This window comes from Nicotiana tomentosiformis, chromosome 3, assembly GCF_000390325.3.
Source record: "Nicotiana tomentosiformis chromosome 3, ASM39032v3, whole genome shotgun sequence".
NCBI lineage: Eukaryota > Viridiplantae > Streptophyta > Magnoliopsida > Solanales > Solanaceae > Nicotiana > Nicotiana tomentosiformis.
In genome coordinates this window covers 38,846,028-38,867,411 of record NC_090814.1, presented here as the reverse complement: position 1 = coordinate 38,867,411, position 21,384 = coordinate 38,846,028, and the positions used below count along the sequence as shown (strand labels likewise).

At 41.4% G+C, this 21,384-nt stretch overlaps 1 protein-coding gene across 1 annotated transcript; it reads right to left on the bottom strand.

Moving 5' to 3' along the window:
* Positions 1-16,193: 16,193 nt before the first annotated feature.
* Positions 16,194-16,751, bottom strand: LOC138907655 (uncharacterized). Its single transcript, XM_070198261.1, has one exon. It carries the CDS (start codon positions 16,749-16,751, stop codon positions 16,194-16,196), a length of 558 nt encoding a protein of 185 aa, XP_070054362.1.
* Between the last annotated feature and the right edge of the window lie 4,633 nt (positions 16,752-21,384).

The window sequence follows — 21,384 nt, the reverse complement described above, 5'->3', positions numbered from 1 at the left end:
AACATAGTCTATGGAGTCGCTCCACTCAACCCTCGGCAACCCCGGCATCGCCAACATCACAGTCTTAGCGTGATAATCTAGAATAATATGACATGGAGACACCCAATCCATACCAAAAATCACATCAAAATCAATCATACTAAGCAACAAGAAATCTACTCTGGTCTCCAAACTCCCAATAGTCACCTCACATTACCGATATACCCGGTCCACAATGATAGTATCGTCCACTGGAGTGGATACATGAACAGATGAGACTGTAGACTCAAGGGGCATATCTAGAAAATGAGCGAAATACGATGATACATATGAATAAGTGGAACTAGGGTCAAATAATACAAAGGCATCTCTGTGGTAAACTGAGATAATACATGTAATCACAGCATCTGAAGCAATGTCATCTGGTCTGGCAGGGAGGGCATAGAAATGGGCCTGGCCACCCCCTGATCTGCCTCACCCTCTCAGGCGACCCCTAGCTGACTGAGCCCCACCTCGAGCTGGATGGACGGGTGGTGGAGCTGCTGGTGCTGGTGCTATCGGCTGAGTACTCTACTGTGGAGTCCCACTTAACAACCTAGGTCAATCTCTCTTGATGTGACCAAAATCTCCGCACTCGAAACAACCCCTCCTCTGATGGAACTGCTGCTCCTGGTGCCCAGAGGAACTACCCGTGGAAACCTGAGCTGACGAGGCATGGTGAGAACTCTACGTTGGTAGTGCACTGAACGGCGACTGGCCCTGATGATGACTGTGTGGCCCGTGGCCAGATGATGCACCTCGATGGACTGGGCGAGCCATTTGAGCATGTCTAAAATGACGACCCCTACTGTGGTGGAACTGCCCCCAGAAGGGCACCGCTAAATCCACCATGTCCACGAGGCCTCTTGGCCTTCCTCTCAACCCGCTCCTGGCTGTGAACCATCTAAATCTGTCAAGCAATGTTGATAACCTCATCTAAAGTAGCACCACACACTCTCTCAAGTCATAAAAAATCGCAACTAAAAAGTGAGGCCATCTATGAACCTCCTAATCCTCTCCCTATCTGTGGGAACCAACCTGATAGCATGACGGGCCGACTTCGAAAATTGAATCTCATACTGCGTCACAGACATATCACCCTGACGAAGCTGCTCAAACTGCCTGCGCAGCTCCTCTCTACGGGACTGAGGCACGAACTTCTCCAGCTCCTCTCATAAGACTCCCACCAGCTGAAGGCAGCCCAAGAGAACTGAAAGGTAGTGAACGAGACCCCACTAGTTTCCAGAAAACCAGTTGTACGGAGTATCCTCTAACACCTGTCAAATAAGCCCTGCGCATCCTCTCCCTCGGTACCACTGAAAGATAGAGGCTGTAGTCTCCCAAACCTCTCCAATCAACGTTGCTCATCATTAGGCATGACAAATACCACATAGTCCTGAGTAGTTGCAACCGGTCGGGCTAGTGGTGACCCCGGTGTCTGGAATGCATGTACCACCTGCTCTGGTGTTCGGGCGGCAGGAGTTCGAGCAGCTCCTCCAGCCTGAGAAGTGGCTGCTGCGGCCGGGACAGAGACCGCCTATGCAAGACTGGTACACGTGGTCAGAATATGAGCTAAGGCTTCCTGAAGGCCTGGAATCACCATGGGCACAGGTTGTGCGTGAGATGGTCCCACCGGCTCATCCACAACTAGAGCCTGCTCCTGAACTGGGGCAACTGGTGGATCTGCAGGTGCTTTCCTAGCTGTGGTGCGAGCTGCATCTCTACCCCTACCACAGCCTCTATCGCGACCTCGGCCTCTCGCGGCCCTGACTTGTGGTACTGGTGGATGTCCATCCGGCTCCGTAGTCGCGTCCTCACCATCTATGAGAGAATTTGAACAACAGAAATTTAGTTACCAGAATCAAAAGATTCGCATGACAAGAATTCAAGAATGTGAAGTTTCCTAAGGGTTCGGCAGCATCTCAAAGATAAGTACAGACATCTCTATACCGATCCGCAAGACTCTACTAAACTTGCTCATGACTCGTGAGACCTATGTAACCTAGGCTCTAATACCAACTTGTCATGACCCAAAACCTAACCCGTCGTGATGGTGCCAATCGTGATACTAGGCAATCCGACCTTTCCAAAACACTTTCAAAATTTAACAGAAATGAATTAAGACATTTAAATTAACCAGAGTCTTTCATAAAAACGGGGGTAAAACCCAAATAAAACATAAGTGCGGAAAAATAGCCCGACATCGGGGTGTCACTGAATCATGAGCATCTAGATATCCAGTCTAATACAAATAGTGTTTGAGTATCAATACTTAAAAGAAAGAAACATAGAAGGAGAGAAAAGGTTTACGGACATCGACAGCTACCTCATAGTCTCCGGTACTCGATCGAGCACGAACTCAATGACCTCCGTGATCAAACACACCTAGATCTGCACATGAAATGCAGGGTGTAGCATGAGTATAACCAACTCAGCAAGTAATAGAAATAAATAAAGAACTGAGAAGGTTGTGACGATCTATACAAATACAATTCATTTTCAATAATTTTAGCAAAGAATAGACATGCTTTCAAATCCGGCAGTTCTAGTCAAATCAGTTTATACAGTTACAGTGCAGGTAATCCGGATATAGAATCTTTCAGAAATTTCACAACAATGACAGATAACAACTAAGTGCATCAACAAATTGAAAACAAGCAAAGGCTCTCAGGGCAACAGACACTCAACTCGTCACAGCAGCTCAATCACTCGGCTCTCAACCCTCAGTATTCACACTCAATAGGTACATGCGCTCACTAGGGGTGTGCAGACGCCGGAGGGGCTCCTTTAAGCCCAAGCAGTATATCCGCACGGATAACTCATGTGGTGCTCGAACAACTCACGTGCTATAGTATCAATATGTGGAACCGCACGGACAACTCACATGCCATAGTATTATTACCTCACCGACAGGCCCTCGACCTTACTCAGTCATCAACCTCTCTAGTCTTTCGGAAATCACAAAGATCGGCCCAAACAAAGATGGCATAGTGTATCAACAAAATCAAGAAGAGGCTGAGATATGATACGCAAGTAAAACCAAGGCTGAGTACAAGACAACAATTAGCAAGTAATTCAACAAGTACGCGACCTCTACGGGTCCCAACAGTACCATCACATAGCCTAAGCATGATTTCTAACATGATTTGTAGTTAAATTTCTATAACACAGGTAGAGCATATAGCTAGCAACAAGTTATTCAACTTTACAGTTTCACGGAATGGACCAATTCCTAATTCCTATGGTGCACGCCCACACGCCCGCCACCTAGCATATGCGTCACCTCTAAAATACTCATATAATCCAATAATCCGGGGTTTCATACCCTCAGGACCAGATTTAAAACCGTTACTTACCTCAAACCGTGCAAAATCCTATTCCGTAATGCCTTTTCCCCTCGAATTAGTCTCCAAATGCCCTTAATCTAGCCACAAGCAGTACGAGATAATTAATATAGGCTAAAAGAATCAATTCCACAAGAAAAATACGAAATTACAAGCCAAAATCCAAAATTGGTCAAAACCCACCCTGGGCCCACGTCTCAAAATCCGACAAAAGTCACAAAATACAAACTCCCATCCACTCAAGAGTCCAACCTCAAATCACCTTCCAAAACTCAAAATTTTAGCCTATGAAGTTTTTACAATTTTCCCACAAAGTTACAACTCAAATCCTTAATTAGATGATGAAAATAGCAATAGCTTCATTAAATATAGTCCAATCCGCATTAGAATCACTTACCCCAACAATCGTCTTGAAGAAACCTCAAAATATCGCCTCACACCGAGCTCTCAAAGTCCCAAAATCAAAATGGAAATCAAACCCTCGAAATCCCATTTTCTATCGAGTTCTTCTGCATCTGCGGAAATTACTTAAAGGGATGGGTCCGCATCTACGATGAAGGGGCCGCACATGCGTGTGCGCGCCTGCGGACAAAGGTCCGCTTCTGCGACCTTCCCCTCCATCTCACTCTCTGCATATATGGAGCTTCGAGCGCATCTGCGGGCTCATAGATGCGGAAATGTCCTCGCACCTGTGACCCTTGGCCATCTCCTCAACTCCCACTTATGCTCTCCTTCACCCGCACGTGCGAGTACGCACCTGCGATCTCCCCACCACAGGTGCGAAACCACCAGTTTACAGAAACCTTCAGCCATTAGCCTAAGTCAAAATTTAAACCGTTAAGCATCTGAAACACCCACCGAGGCCCCCAGGACCTCAACCAAATATACGAAAAAGCCATAAAACACCATACGAACTTCGTCGAGCCCTCAAAACACGTCAAACAACAACAAAATCATGAATCGCCCTCCAATCCAAACTTAATGAACTTCGAAATTTCCAAATTCTACAAATGATACCAAATCATACCAAACCACATCCAATTGACCTTAAATTTTGCACACAAGCCATATCTAACATTACATACCTACTCCAACTTCTAGAATCGGAATCCGAGCCCGATATCAAAAAATCAACCCCCCGGTCAAACTTCCCAAAATTTGGACTTTCGCCATTTCAAGCCTAAATTAGATACAGACCTCAAATTCATAGTCCGGACACACACCTAAGTCCAAAATTACCCAACAGAGCTAACGGAACTGATGAAACTCCATTTCAGAGTCGTCTTCACACAATTCCGACTACGATCAAAATCGTAAGACTTAAGCTTCCGTTTTATGGACTAAGTGTCCCAAAACACTCCGAAACCAAAAACAAGACCTCCCGGCAAGTCACATAAGCACGGGAAAAATAGTAAATAGGGGATCGGGGCTAATACACTCAAAACGACCGGTCGGGTCGTTACAATTGGCTACACTGCACTCCTTTAAGTGTGAGGTGGGAGAATTCCTATAGATAATTAGTAGTAGTAGCTTCTTATTTTTATTTTTGTAGTTGTGTTGTATTTTAGTAGCTCCTAATTTTTTTTTAAATAAGAAAAATAGAAAAAAATCAAAAAACAAAATGTAGAAAATTGGACTTTTCCCGACGATGGATCTCCTAGATAGTTTTCTTGAGGGACAAAAGTCAAAACAAAAATCCAAAAATATATCTTTTAGCTTTCTTTAGGTAATAATAATCCCATGTGGTTTTTCTTTGTGGCTCGGTTCTTTCCCATGGGATGTAGTTTGAACCCGGTAGTTGTTTTTCCTTTTATTTTTTTAAAATTTTAGAGTAGATTTAATTAGGGAATAAATGGAGGAAGAAAGATGAGATTCCTAGGCTCCCTTGACCTTTTTGATAGTAGCATATTTAAGCTTTGGCTTGTGTAGTATCTTCCCTATGTGCTAAAAGTGCTTATGATGCCTTGGTTATTTGGATAGCATGTTTTGTGATGCCTATGTCTCATTTTCTTGACTTATGTTCACTTTGTGCTTAATGCTTTGTAAGGAACAGTAAAAATTTTAACCAAAAACTCGGGGTTTCATGGCGCCAAGATAGATTCCTGGTGCGTACTTTTTGGACTGAACAGTACCCTACGGGCTTAGAGGAAAATGTTTCGCAGAAGAAAGCATTTCTACGGCAGCATAATCACTCTGCGGACCGCATAATGGCCACAAAGTGAAGCAGTAAGTTTGGCCAATTTGAGGTCAGTTTTGCGGTCGATTATGCGACCGCATATTGGTCACATAATTCCTCTTGGGTTTCGGCGGAGGGAGTTCTTTGGTGTATTATGCAACCGCAGAACAAGTATGCGGACCGCATACTGGTCGCATACCTGAGCCGAAAGTTTAGGCCCCTGAGGGCCATTTCTGCGGTCACTTTGCGAACTGCATAACCATTATGCGATCACATATGTGACCGCAGACCTGTGTCGGGGCACCATTTTTCTTAATTTAAAACCCGACCCCCATTCCGTTAAAATACCCCTTAGGTCTATTTTGAGCTCATTTTCTGATATTTCTAGAGTGAGAGAGAGAGGGTTCAAAAGGGAGGGCCTAAGTTTTCATCAAATTGATCTTCAATCATCACTTGAAGCTTTGGAAATATTCAAGTAGATCACCAAATTCTTCATCCAAAAGGGTAAGATTTCATCACCCCATCTCTTAATTTCAAACATAGCTATAATGGGGTACTAGTGTGATACTTCATGGGTATAAGGGTGGTTTATCTTGCACGCATGTATGTTAAAGAGTGGGGGGAAAAGTGAGCTAGAACCATGAACATTTTCCTAATTTTGGGTTCAATTTGTATGTTGCTAAAGTAGATTGAGGTTGCTAAGGGGTCCGTATAATTGTAGAGTCGAAAGAAGCACAATTGAGGTATGTATGGATGACTCTCTTCTTCCTAGAATCAAACTCCTGGTGTCCGAATGATGTGTGTAAGTTCTAACTTTATCATACTAGAATTGTTTGCCTTAGTGTGTTGGATTGAAATATTCATGTTCCCTAATTGTTTTAGATGGTTACCATGTCGTCATGCTATTTGAGAACGTAATTATGTTGTTTCCAAGCTCCTTCCCTCATGTGTGCAATGCCTTATGTGATGATGTTATTTGAACGGATAAAAAGGGAAAAGACTTGAATTGTAAAATATTCCCAAGTGCCAAGAACTACTTAATAAATGAGGTTGTTTGTGCCTTGTATCGAAAGATGGGAAAGAAATGTGAATTTAGTGAACAATTGAAAGAGGTTATGTCTCAAGTGAGATGGCTTAGCCGGTCGGGCCGAGATCGGACTCCATGTTGTACACATGGTGGCATTTGTGTTGGAATTAATGATTTACACTGTGGATATGGATATGTCTCACTTGAGATGGCTTAGCCGATCGGGCCGAGACCGTACTCCGTGTAAAAATACGGTGGCATTGTGAGTTGTGGCTTTGGTACTAAAGATTATTAATCTAAAAAGATGGAAAGAATGAATTGGAAACTATGTGACCCTTATTTGGTGTTTTCTTTGTATTTCAATGAAACTCTTATTGATTTTTATGATTGCCCTTCTCTTTGTTTCACTGTTCATTCTACTAAGATTGGTGTTTGCCTTACATACTAGTACTATTCGACAGTACTAACGTCCCTTTTTGTCGGGGGCGCTACATCTTTCAATGGATGTAGGTGGTTCCTTCGCAGATAGTGTCGATCGCAGATAGTGGTGCTCTCTTTCTCTCCTCACATCAGTCTTGGTGATCCCCATTTCTCCCAGGGGTCATGTAGTCTTTCTTTTGTATAAGTTTTTATATTTTGAGGTATAGCCGGGGCCTTGTTGCCGGCATTGTCATGTTGCCCTTTTGAACTCTTAGAGGCTCCATAGACGTTTATGTGGGTCATGTATGTATGTTGGGGTGGTCGTTGGATTGAGTTGTATTTTTGGAACTCAACTATGGCATAATGTATATAAGGAAAAATTAACTAGCAACGTTTATATATTTATATAACTTATCTCTCCCCTGTTTTACAAATGGGGATGCGATCCCTTCTTGGATTATGAATGAGTCGGGTAGGAAAGGTTTAATAGGCTTGCTCAACCGGATTCACTCGGTTGAGCGCCGGTCGCGCTCCCCGAGGTTGGGGCGTGACATGCTTAACATCTCGTGGCTCCGTGAATACTTGCATTAGTTTGAGAGTCGGATTGAAACCATCCTTAGTGAGTCATGTTCCATGTGTGGTGATATTTTTATATATATTATTGTGCTTGTGTCTAGAACTTGCTCGGTATGTGAGTCGAAGTGAAATTTTAGGTGATACTCGGTTTGAAAAATGATTTTAGGTTTTATATGTTCTTTTTGAGTTTAATGCTTATCACAACTAAAATATATCCCTAGTTAACCATTTTGAGCTTATAGACTTTTATTTGGCACCCACATTACAAGCCTAAACCTCTTTTGTTTTAAATTGACATTGTTTTGATCCGTTTACCTCTTAAAGCACTTTAATTGTGAGATGAGCGCTAATAGGAGTAAGAAGGGACTAAGTGTGGGGTGGCTTTTGAGTGGAACCAGTGAAAGGAAGAAATGTGCACTTGTTTTGTAAAAGAATACACCACTAGTGGAAATTGCAAAAGAGAAAAAGAAAAAAAAATTAGATGAATAAATTGATATTTTGTTCTTGCTAGTGGGAATGAATTAAAGTAATGCTTAAAGAAAGAGAGAACATTGTTAGGGATGATTTTAGTTGTTAAATTAAAATTACGATGGAAGAATTTGCGCTTACAGTTGATTATGTGATGTGTTATAGTACTTAGGAGGGTTAGCCACTATTCCTAAATATATCCTTCCCATCCCTTAGCCCAAATTACAACCATAAAAAAGTCCTAATTGATTTTAGACTGAGTGAACATACGTGCCAATTGCATGAATGTGACTTCTTTTGTGAGAGTGGGAGATTTTCTTTGATATATATGTGTCCTTAAAATATATTTGAGCATTTGATTTGAATGTATGGATTCAACTTACTCTCTTGTTCTTGTTGCAAGGGAACATGGTTTCACAAGGGACAAGTAACGTTATTAGACTTCTCTCTATGATGTTGGGTGTTCAAGCCATGAGTGCATTGTGATATTGAGTTGGTTTTTTGAGGTTAGGATTGTTATGAGCATGTTGTCTTTGTTGTGAATATTTGTGAAGTATGGCATAAGAAAAGGGAAGTGTAAGTGATTGCATATGCTACAGTTTAATTGTTGCTATCAACTATGGTCATTGGTGTAGTGTGCCTCGATTGTGTAAATATGAAGTACTCAAGGATAGTGTGAATTGCTGGTTCACTCAAGGACGAGCAACGTTTAAGTGTGGGGTAGTGATGTTTGGCTATAATTATATATTTTTAGTGCATTACTTACCTTAAATTTAGGGGCTTTAATGCTAAATTATACTATATTTGTGCTTAATTGAGTCTATTTTATGCGTGTGTACGTTGAAGACAAAATTGGGAGCAAAGTAGAGATTTTATGTATTTTTTATGCACTACAAGAATGGCTCGTGATTATTTGATGATGGAAATATTATACTGAGATAATGAAACAATGATTGAAGACAAATGAGTGAAGATAAATTAAAAGAATACAAAAGTCAATTGCAAAAGAGGAAAATAAAAACGTGAAAGAAGGGAAAGTTAGGCAATGCAAATCAGAAATAAGAATTGAAGCAAATGATAGGCAGCACATATGCAAAATGTGAAACAAAGTAGCAAAGCACGTGACGCGAGGGATTCATCTCGCATGAGAGCTTGCGACGCCAGTGCTGTAGCTAGGTGAAGCTCGCGTTTTGCCTCGCGCCGTGAGGCCTTTAGCGAGCGTGTTCCGGATATTAAAAGCATATTTTGTCTCCTTTTTGGTTTTGGACTTGGTTATTTCGTCTTGACCTTTTCCCTACACCTATAAATAGTCTTTAAACTTCATTTTTAAGGGAGAGGCCGATTTTGAGACCGACTTTAGACCTAGGGAGAGCACGGAGCCGTCGTGGAGGTTGGAATTCGTCAGATTCCATCTTTCTTCCATCAAATTTAGTAATCTTTACTTTTTCTTGATGATTTGTTGTTTTGCTACCATGTCTATGTGGAGCTAAACTTCACGTTCTAGGGTTGTGGTTACCATTAATTCGAGTTACCATCTTTGGTTGTTTCCCTAATTCTGTGCATAATTGCTTAATTGTTTGGCCAGTAGTTGAGTTCTATTTGCTACCTATGCTATATTTGGGAAAGCCGTATTTAGATTAGAGTAGAATTGGATAGAACTTGTTTCTGAACCCGTGGCTCGGAGAAAGATTTCGCGGTTAGGATAGGAATACACTTAATAGTCTTGCTTAGTTGAATACTGTATTATATTCGTTCATGATAGATTCAAGACCATAGGAATATAGAGTTGATATATTATGGATAGACAAATAGTATTTTGGGAACATGCTATTTATATAAATGATCCGGTCAACTAGCAATCATAGATAATTTGGATTAACAAGTGTAATTATGAACTCAATATGATTGATAAACCGATCACAAATCTGGAATCTATATCTCCCTTGGTTACGTGTTTGAAATTCGCAATAGTAGTTGTAATAGAAAAGTTAAACTTTTGATCATCTTGGACAGTAAGTTGATTTTTGTTTGCTTAGTTTACGGTTAATCTAAGTCTCTGTGGGTTCGACATCCGACTTTTGAGTCACTTTATTACTTGACTCCCACGTATACTTGCGTGTACTTGGGGAACCAACATTAGCCTCATACAAAGGGAAGGTAGCGCTTAGCCTTATGCAATAATGGAGGCAGTTCTTAGCCTCATGCAAAGGACGGAGACAGTGCTTAGTCTCATACAAGGGAAGGCAGTGCTTAGCCTTATGCAATAATGGAGGCAGTGCTTAGCCTCATGCAAAGGATGGAGATAGATCTTAGTCTCGTGCAAGGAAATAAAGTGCTTAGCCCTATGCGGGAAGGGCAATGATTAAATGTGAGAGGGAACAATGATTCTTATCTTGACGCATTTGTGCTTGGCGACTTCTGCCAGTGTGAAGATAGTGATCTTATTTGTCTGTATATAGTTGCGAACGTGCTTGTTATGTCCATTGTGCCTGCATCCAAAGAAAAATCATGAGTTTTTGGAGAGGGGAGGTTGGTTCGTGCTCTCGATTCCTTGCTTTGCCTTTTCTCCTGTTTCGAGGTCCTGTTTGAGTCACCCCAGGTAACGTCTGGCTACCACGAAAAAAAAGACTTTTGAAAAACATGCATTTGTGAAAATCATTTTATACAAAATGTGGTTGTGATAATGCATGAGAGCAAATAGTTTTGTTGAATCGGCAATTGTGACATGCTTCTAAGACACTGCAACCTCCTTAACTCGGAGTTTTTAGGGTCCTCCTAAATATTCTGGACCAAAATTCTGCCCCTTGGCGATTCTAAATTTGACGAGATCGGGCAAACTCCAGATCTTACCCCCATTTTTGACCATAAGGGAAATGAAAATATTATTATGATGTGACTAAACCCACAGGGCTGCCTACGTATCCCCTCATAAATATGAATCAGGTCAAGCGTAGTTCAGGTTATATCAAATAGAAAGTGCAAACATAGTCTTAAACATTATATCTCTTGACTGCTTCCAATTTGATTGGATTTGGCCAGATCTCTCCATCCATTTCTACAAGTATAAGCGCTCCTCCTATTAATACTCGGTGAACCATGTAAGGGCCTTGCTAGTTGGGTGAGAATTTCCCCTTTGCTTCATCCTGATGTGGGAAAATTCGCTTCAACACCAATTGCCTTGGTGTGAATTGCCTTGAACTAACCTTTTTATTGAAAGCCCTTACCATTCTATTCTAGTAGAGTTGACCGTGTCACACTGCATTCATTCTTTTACCGTCAATTAGAGCTAGTTGTTTGTACCGGCTCGGTACCCATTCTGCGTCGCTGAGCTCGTCTTCTTGTATAATTCTTAAGGAAGGGATCTATACTTCGGCAGGGATAACAACTTCGGTACCATGGAACAGTAGATATGGAGTTGCCCCAGTTGATGTACGAACTGTGGTGCGGTATTCGAGCAAATCAAATGGTAGCTTTTCGTGCCATTGCTTGTAGTTGTCCACCATTTTTCTTAATATCTTCTTGATGTTCTTATTGGTAGCTTCTACGGCTCCATTCATTTGTGGCCTGTATGCTGTAGAATTTCGATGCTTGATCCTGAATGTTTCACACATAGCTTTCATCAGGTCACTGTTGAGATTGGCGGCATTGTTAGTAATGATTGACTCGGGCATTCCGAATCGACACACAATGCGATCCCGGACAAAATCTGCTACGACCTTCTTAGTTACCGTCTTATAGGATGCGGCTTCAACATATTTTTTGAAGTAGTCTACGGATACTAAAATGAACATGTGTCTATTTGTAGCAGCAGGTTCAATTGGTCTGATGACATCCATGCCCCAAGTAGAGAAAGGCCATGGTGAACTCGTTGCATTGAGTTCATTGGGCAGCACTCGTATCATATCAGCATGTATCTTGCATTTGTGACACTTTTGAACATATTTGAGATAGTCTGTTTCCATAGTCATCCAGAAATACCCTGCTCTTAATATCTTATTGGAAAAAACAAAATCGTTCATGTGAGATCCGCAAGTTCCGGAATGTATCTCTTTGAGTAATCTAGATACTTCCTTGGCATCGACACATCGCAATAATCCCAAATCAGTAGTCCTTCTATACAGAGTTCCCCCGCTTTGAAAGAAATGGCTGGCCATTCTTCTCAGTGTGCGCTTCTCAGTATGTGTAGCATTCTCTAGGTATTCTCCCTTTTCCAAGTATTCTCTGATGTCGTGGAACCATGGATTTCCATCGAACTCTTCTTTAAAATGAGCATAATAGGCTGGCTGCTTACATATTCCTATTGGGATAGGGTCGATGAAATTCTTTTCTGGATGTTGTATCGTGGAAGACAAAGTAGCTAATGCATCTGCGAACTCGTGCCTTGTGTATCAATAGATCAAAATCTCCTATTACTAGTAACTCTTGAACATTCATGTCAACAGCCAACTTGAGTCCCAAGATGCAGGCCTCGTATTCTGCCATATTGTTGGTGTATGGGAACTTGAGTTTTGCGGATACCGGGTAATGTTGACCAGTTTTTTATACTAAGACAACTCCGATGCCCATTCCCTTGAAGTTTTTTGCTTCGTCGAAGAATATCCTCCAACTATCATATGCTTTGGTAATATCTTTAATTACAAACAACACCTCCTTGTCGGGAAAATACGTCTTCAGTGGTTCATATTCTCCGTCTATAGGATTCTCCACCAAGTGATCGGCCAATGCTTGCCCCTTGATTGCCTTCCGAGTTACATACATGATGTCAACTCACTTAGCAATATCTGCCACTTTGCTACCTTGCCTGTAGGCATGGATTTCTGAAAGATGTATTTTAGTGGATCCATCCTTGATATGATATATGTAGTGTACGCATAGAAATAATGTCTCAACTTTTGGGCTATCTATGTCAAAGCACAGCAGGTGCGCTCCAACAAAGAGTAATGGGCCTCGTAAGGTGTGAACGTTTTTCTCAGATAATATATAGCTTGCTCTTTCCTCCCAGTTTTGTCATGTTGACCTAGAACGCAGACAAAGGCGCCATCTAAAATGGACAGATAAAGCAGCAGAGGTCTTCCTAGTTCTGGCGGGACCAACACGAGTGGTTTAGATAAATAGTCTTTGATTTTGTCGAAGGCTCTCTGGCTTTCTTCAGTCCAGCTTGTTGTAGCATCTTTCCTCAGCATCTTGAAGATCGGCTCACATATTACCGTTGATTGTGCTATAACACGGCTGATATAATTGAGGCGTCCTAGAAAACTCATCACATTATTCTTATTCTTTGGCGGTGTCAAGTCATGTATAGCTTTGATTATTGACGGGTCTAACTCAATACCTTGGCGACTGACTATGAAACCTAGCAACTTTCTAGCAAGGACTCCGAAGGCATATTTTGTGGGGTTCAACTTCAAATTATATTTTCGAAGTCGGTCAAAAAACTTCTTCAGGTCTGCTATGTAATCTGAGCTCCTTTTGGATTTGATGAAAACATTATCCACATACACCTCTATTTCTTTATGTATCATATCGTGGAAGATAGTCATCATGGCCATCATGTAGGTGGCCCCATCATTCTTCAAAGCAAACGACATCATTTTGTAACAATATATACCCCATGGTGTGATAAAGCCAATCTTTTCGGCATCCTCTTCGTCCATCCAGATCTGTTGATATCCCGTGAAGCAATCCACAAAAGATTAGAGCTCATGCTTGGCGCAGTTGTCCATCAGTATGTGTATGTTAGGTAATGGGAAATCATCCTTGGGACTTGCTCTATTCAGATCTCGGTAATCGACATATACCCTAACTTTCCCATCTTTCTTCAAAACTGGTACAATGTTGGTTGACCAAGTCGGGTATTCAACCACTCGAAGAACCTTGGCTTTGATTTGCTTGATGACCTCGTCTTTTATCTTCAGACTCATATCTGGCTTGAACTTTTTGAGCTTCTACTTTACCGGTGGACACATGGGATTGGTATGTAGATTGTGAGCTACTATGGATGTGCTCAACCCAGTCATATCATCGTAGGACCATGCGATAATGTCCTCATATTCCGTTAGGAACCTGATATACTCTTTCTTTTTCTAACGGTGATAGATGAATGCTTATATGAGTTTTCTTGACTGTTTCAGAAAATCCCCTAAGTTAACTGCCTCAGTTTCCTCCAAATTAGACTTTGGTTTGTTTTCAAAGTTCTCTACTTCTTAGACAATTTCTTCAAGTATTATACCATCTTCCAGATCTTCCTAATCATTGTCCTTATGTTGTGTTGTCTCATTACATGTCACAGTCATAGGTTCAACAGGATATGTAATAATTATGCTGAAAAGAATGTAGAAAGATTATAATAAATACGAAAAACAATAATGCATTAATAACTGCTCGAGTGATTATTTCAAAACAAAATACTGAAAATGTCTTAAATGCTCAAAACAATTTGAAAACAAGTCATTCTAATTTGCCAGGCTACCCAGGAACTCGGCCAGCCCGGGATGGTGCGGCGGTCTAGTTCTTGAGAAAAGCTCCTTCTCCCACTGTCTGAATGGTAAGGTCTTCCTCCTCAACAACAATTGCACTGCAGTCCATGTCTTCTTCATCCAGAAACAACTTGCTCATACCAGCCAAAATCTCATCTTCTTCGGATCCCCACATCATGTCAGCTTTACATAATATCTGGTGCAAAGGTGGTATGGGTTGTTCCAGTGAATAGTAATTGGCGCACCATGGCTGTATCCAATCTTGATAATCTTTCCCTTATAGTGGCTCTCTAGGATCCGTCGAACGCCTTCACATTTATGCTTCCCATCCGTATCTCGTACAGGCCTTTACCTAATCTTTTCAGAGTGGTCAGTGGGCATATGTTCAGGCTTGAGCCTCCATCTATCAAGACCCTGGCAATGAACTTGTTTTCAAATTGCACTGTGATGTTTTCAAGTGACCCTTCTAGCGATAACTCATCTTCGTGGAAAGTAATTTTATGACTCTCAAGTACCTGTCTGATCATGTTAGCCATCTCTCCACTATTGATGCCGGCGGGTACATAAGCTTCACTTATCACTTTCATCAAGCCATTGTTGTGTGCATCTAAATTTTTCTACAGTCATAAGATGAATATCTGAGCGGGGGTCTTGTGTAGGTGGTCAACAACGGAGTATTTCCTTGCTTGTATCTTCCTCCAAAGATCATCAGTGTCAGTCTCAACAACAGGTTACTTAGGTGCGGCTTCTTTTCTCACTCCTCCCAGATTCTCAGGTGTGTAAACTCTGCCAGTTCTAGTCATACCTTGTGCGTCACCTGTTTCTTCCATTTTGGCTTTTCCTTTTCTTCTTGCTTCCGTGACATAATCCCATGGGATGATATCAGGCTTGTAAGACGGCGTGGGAGCTATCATTACAGTGAAGGGTGTAGCTACCTCAACCTCAAATGGTGCCTGGGTTTGTACCACGACTGGCGTGAGGGTGACCGGAGATGTTTTGGGAGTGTCTCCTTCTCGAATGAGTCCGATGGACCCTTCCTGATCCTATTCTTCATCAGTTTCTATTACATTCACCCCCTCACCCCTGTGATGTGGGAGAGGGTTATTGTGGACATTCAGTGTAGCTTCCTTTGCTTGTACAACCTTAGTGTCGATTAGTGTCCGAATCTTGTCGTTCAGCATTCAACACTCTTTAATGGTATGACTCTTCATGCCTGAATGATAGGCACATGTTTTGTTAGGATTGATCCAATGGGAAGTATTCTCAGCAGGAACAGCAGGAATAGGGGTGACATAACTAGCGACCTGCAGTCTTTCATACAATTGGGCTATGGGTTCAGCAATTGGTGTGTATTGTCTGGGAGTTCTGCAGTCGATATTTGGACATGGCTTTGGGTAGTTTTGGCAGGCGGGTGGAGGTGAATGGTAATATGTAGGTTGAGTATTGTAGGTATGGTAGGTGGTGGCAGGGTATTGGTATTTTGGGGGTGAGGGTTGATATGTGGGTGGAGGTGTTTGGTATGTGAGGGGAGACTTAGGGCCATGAGCTACCATCACAGTGCCCACTTCTTTATTTTTCGAGATTCCTCCTGATTGGAAGGCTTTATTTGCGGCTTGCAGCGCCTCAAAATTAGTCACCATCCCATTCTTGATTCCTTCTTCTATCCTCTTTCCTAACTTGATGATATCTTAGAACTTGTGATTCTCGATGACCATCAACCTTTCATAATAATGCGGATCTTGAACTCTAACAAAGAACTTATTCATTTGTTCTTCTTCAAGCACTGGCCTTACCTTTGAGGCTTCTGACCTCCAACGAGTAGCATACTCGCGGAAGGTTTCTGTCGACTTCTTCTTGAGTTTTTGGATATAGAAAATGTCTGGCGCATTCTCTGTGTTGAACCTGAATCTGTCCATGAATTTTGATACCATACTTACCCAATTTGGCCACTTCTTCGGGTTTTGACTGATATACCAATATAGGGCATCTCCTGTACGACTTCGCATGAACAGTTTAATGCAGATTTCTTTATTCTTACCTACTCCCACAAGCTTGTCACAATAGGTTCTCAAATTCCCCTTCGGATCACTAGTGCCATCAAATATTTCGAACTTGGGAGGTTTGTAACCCTCCGACAGTTCCACATCTGGCTGAATACACAAATCTTCATAATTCAGACCTCCAATGCATTTACTACCTTCAATGCTCTGGACTCTCCCTGTAAATTTCTTGAGTTCCTCTACCATGTTTTGAATGAGCAGGTCCTTCTCAGTCGGTTCAGGTATCTATAGGGTTTTCTGCGGGGTATGGGGTAAGGTTTCCACATATATTAGATTGTTTTGATGAGTAATTGGAACTTGGTTATATGGGTGGTCGTTGGTTGAGTTTTAGGGATCGGGAGTGGGTAGCGGTGCATTTTGGGAAGTGTGGTAAGTAGTGGTTTGCGGGTATTGAGTTGGATGATGGTGATGTTGTTGAGGGGTTTGCACTGGCGGTGGGTTAAGGTTCTGGGGAGGTGCAGGATTATGATACTGGTGTGGTGAGAGAGGATTTGGAGCTATGGGTGGTGGATTCTGGTTTTATGTGTTTTGTGGCGGTTCTTAGTTTTGGGTAATAGGATTTTGCTTGTTGATGTTGGGGACATTGAGACTGAGGGAGAGGTATGCCAAATTTCAAACCTGCTCAAGTTCGCCCTGTAACTCTAGGATTTTCTGCTCCAAACATAAGACTAATTCATTCTACCCCGGGGTGCTTCTACTATCTAAAGTTTCAACATTTTCTGCCACATTAGCATGATCTTTTCGGATACCACTTAAATTATTCATTTTCCCTTTGCCCTTACTTTGCTTTTTGGGTCGCTAGGTGGAGGAGGAGGTGGAGGACCTCTGGATCTAGTGTGGTATGTTGATGATGCCAGTATGCACGAACCAACCTTTGGGAGTGGGAATAAATAAAGAAAAAAAAATAAAAAGGTAACCAAGTCAGTAAGGTGAACTAAAGGAGTGTTTGCAATATTTAAACATGTTTCGCAAAAGTCATGCAATGATTCGCATCTTAATTTGGGGACCTCATTGTGCCCGAGGTAGGCATAAGCGACATACAGACTTGGAGAAAATTGATGTCAACGTTTGCTTCATTTCATTAGTGCGGAAATAAACCGAATCAATTTCTTACTAAATCGACAAATAATAAAATCACTAATGGCATTAAGCCTTATTACATCGAAATCTAATATAAGCTAGAAAGTGGTGAAGAACATCATTTACTTGGTCCCTGAAGGACCTTCTCCATGCTTGGCTCTCTTGACCCCATCAATTATGATTCCCAGATCATGCATGTCCAGCAATAAGTAAGCCTTTGCCAGCTTTCCTCCTTCATCATCGTTCATGCCTTGACAATCCCAAAGTCCCTTTCTCACCTTCCCTTCCAGCTCCATTAGACCTTGCTACAAGTATTCTAACCGCTTTGATAACTTAGTAGCAATCTCTTTCCATTCCCTTATCGCCTCTATGTTTACTTTGTGCTACTCCAGATGCTTAGCTTCAGACTCGAACACCCTTTTGCGTAGCCTCTTGTACTTCACATATGCCTCAACCACTTCATCTATGATCCTATCCTTTAGTACATTTGGCCGGCGTGATACCTGTCTGGCTCAATAGTTTCTCCTTCCACAATGCTCTTTTGGTTCCACATGTGTTGCGATTCGAACTTGAATGGGATGACAACTCCCTTGCAATCAACCTTGTACTGGACCATGTTGGAAACCCGAGGTATGACTTGTTTCCTTCCAGCTTGCCCCATTACCCTTATAGAACTGTAATGGTAGATGCCTAGTAGCCTGATAAGTACCAAGTGAGTAGTCCCTTTTGACATGATGATGCGCTCACTACTAGAAAACCACTCAAACATCCAATGCACTTGCTTGTCTATTAGATTGCTGAAGATACGCACCCAACTCATAGCATTTCCAGGCTTTGCAAACCTGTCTGGAAGAAACATCATTTTCTTTGGGTGATGATTGGCTATTTAATCATTCAATGGCCTTCGCATAATCTATTGACGATACTCACCCCTCTGAAAGTGTTCCAAGAGCCAGACTCATAGCAATAGATTGCAATCCTCAAAGTGTCTGAATCCATGCTTGCACCGATCTAGAGCACGATATATCACAGCTAAGATCATTGGGATGATAGTATAAGCTTGTCCCTCAATGCCATCCACTAAGGTCTTGGCGACCATGGCTAACAGAGTGTGAATGCTTCCTCCTTGCATTGAAAAGATCAACAACCCCAAGAAGCAGACAATAAAAATATAAACCCGGCGATGCACCCTTCCTAAATAAGTAATTGCTACTTTATCATGATGAAGACGGTATGATTTGCTATGCATGTAGCGCTCGTAATGAAACTCAAATGGTGTGTATGATTTCTTTAGACACAGCAGTTCATCATTCTTTTTAAAAGCCACTATTTTCAGAAAACCACGGGGAGTGCGATTTTCTGGCACTAGCAGTTCTTGACTATCCCATGGTAACTTGGCGAACCCCACTATTTCTTCCAGGAGAGGAAATATTTCTATATTGCCAAATTGAAAAACATCTCTTTTCTCGTCCCAGAACATGGTAGCAGCCTCAATCAATTCCCTGTTTGGCTGAATGTTCAGCAAAGACAGCAGGTTACCCAATACCCTCCTCACACGATTTTTATCACAAAGTGCGAGGTCTTTCCACCAGTCAATTAGCAATGGCGGGATATATTGGACCATACCGAACTCGGGGACTTCGTGCTTCATTTTCTTCAAACAAATAAAAGTTAGCCCTTCCCTCTTCCAAATTTGACTATTTACGCACTAACGATTAGTATGTTGACACATTTTCTCCAAGTAATGCAAATAACATGATAGTGTCCTTTATGATTATGAAAATCCCGTCGGACATTGAACAAGGTTTTATCTAAGTGAGTTGTTACGTCAGTGACGTCTCAATTCATACTAGGTTCATCATGATGCATGTATATTTCAAATCGAAGTGTGGTTTATAGAACGGTCTAGACTGATGCTCTCAAGTGGACAACTCGAGAGGGAAAGGCACTAGTCTACCGCAAATAAGTCTTTATGGTTTAAGAGGTTGTTTTCAGGAAAGCGCAGACACTCATCAAGCACCGCTATGTTGATAATAAGAATGAGTGGAGTATGATGTAGAGCATGCTTTATGCAGAAATAGTAACTTGTTGTCAAGTATTTGCATGATAAAAGTGCATAAAATATTAACTAATATGGCAAAGATGAATAGGAGAAGGAAAAGAAGAGAAAAGAAAAGAGGCAGAAAGAGAGAAGTCAGCTTAACTCATGAAAATGTGCGAGAACTTAATGAAGCAGATAGAGAAATAGGGATGGGAGAGTCATGATATAGCAGTCTTAGACAAGATGAGGGAAACGGGGAGAGTACGTACACATCATAGCAAATAAAGAGAAATAAGGGAGGGGAGGTACATGGTATAGCAAATTAAACAGATAAAAGAAGATAAGGGAAATGATGTACATGCCATAAAAAATTAAAGAAATAAAGAAAGATAAAGGAAGGGATGTACATGTCAACAAATATATATGTTAATCCACATAAGCCAACTTCGCTATGGTAAGAGCCTAAGTGTAACTCCCCAGCAGAGTCACCATGCCGCCGCGGCCCGTTTCCTCGCGAAAACAGGATTCGACGTGTGAAAACTATTTTAAGAGAGGTATTAAAAGAGAAGAGTCACCACCTAATGATTTTTAAGGTGTGTTAGGGCACCTATTTGTAAATAACTCTGTTTGATTAGTGTACATCACCAAATATCGGGTAAGGGATCAAATTACCTCAAAGAGAAGGTGTTAGGCACTCTTCGAGGTCCACAACTGTGGGTCTCAGCCAAAATTTAAATTATGTGGATTAGATGATTAGGCTAGGTGATCAAACAAGGAAAGGTATAAAAGTTGAAAACTTTATTATAACACATAAGAATTGATGATCAGTACAAATCATAAAGGTTACAAAGGGTACAACGACATTAGCCTACGTTAAATAACTAAGTGTGAATAACAAGTATATAAATAAAAAAAAGGGGGGTCCTATGTTTTTTAGCCTAAAGGATCACCCCGTGCAACATAAATACTTTGCAACTCCCTTAATGTAGGGGTTGCTCATATTATTCAGCGGGCACAGACTATCATCTCATGCTACCCGATTACTATGTTGAAGTTATTACTTAAGGCGTTTTAATTCCATTCTAAACCATATCCTATGCGTGCGCTACCCGTCCCATACCTGTGGTTCATGAGGCTTTGGACCTACTATGAGGTGGTTCTAAACAGAATTTAGGTTACTCGAAATGAGAAGGCTAGGTGACATTCAAAACAGATAGGACTTCACATAAAGACAATTAAAGGCCCAAGTTAGCCTCCACACATGGAAAACAAATGCACGCGGCAGAATAGGCAGTAAATGGTTTCAGAATTAAGACTTAGAGTCCTATAGGCATGGCTTCTAGGTGATTCTAAATTCCAGCAGAGTATGTGCAACGTTATTGCTCTCAATGGCTTAGGCGAGGAGGCAGTAAACTGTTTGTAAACTCAGAATTATCCGCGCTGATTTTATAAATATGTGTCTAGGCATATGACATTTGTCCTATAGGCAGGATTTCTAGTAGTTGATAACTGAAATTCATTTTATATACTTTATCCGTATAGGCATGTTGTCTAAGTGTGGCAATGCGATGAAATAACAAAGTAATTGATAAGTCGATAAAAATCTTATTGCCATGATATCTAAAGGAGCCGTGTAATTGAAGTAGTTGATTAATTATTTACAAAACCTATAGTCATGGTATCTGGAAGGGCATCATC

Excerpts from the sequence above, each read along its gene's own strand:
- LOC138907655 (XM_070198261.1), bottom strand. The coding sequence starts at position 16,751 with ATGGTAGAGGAACTCAAGAAATTTACAGGGAGAGTCCAGAGCATTGAA.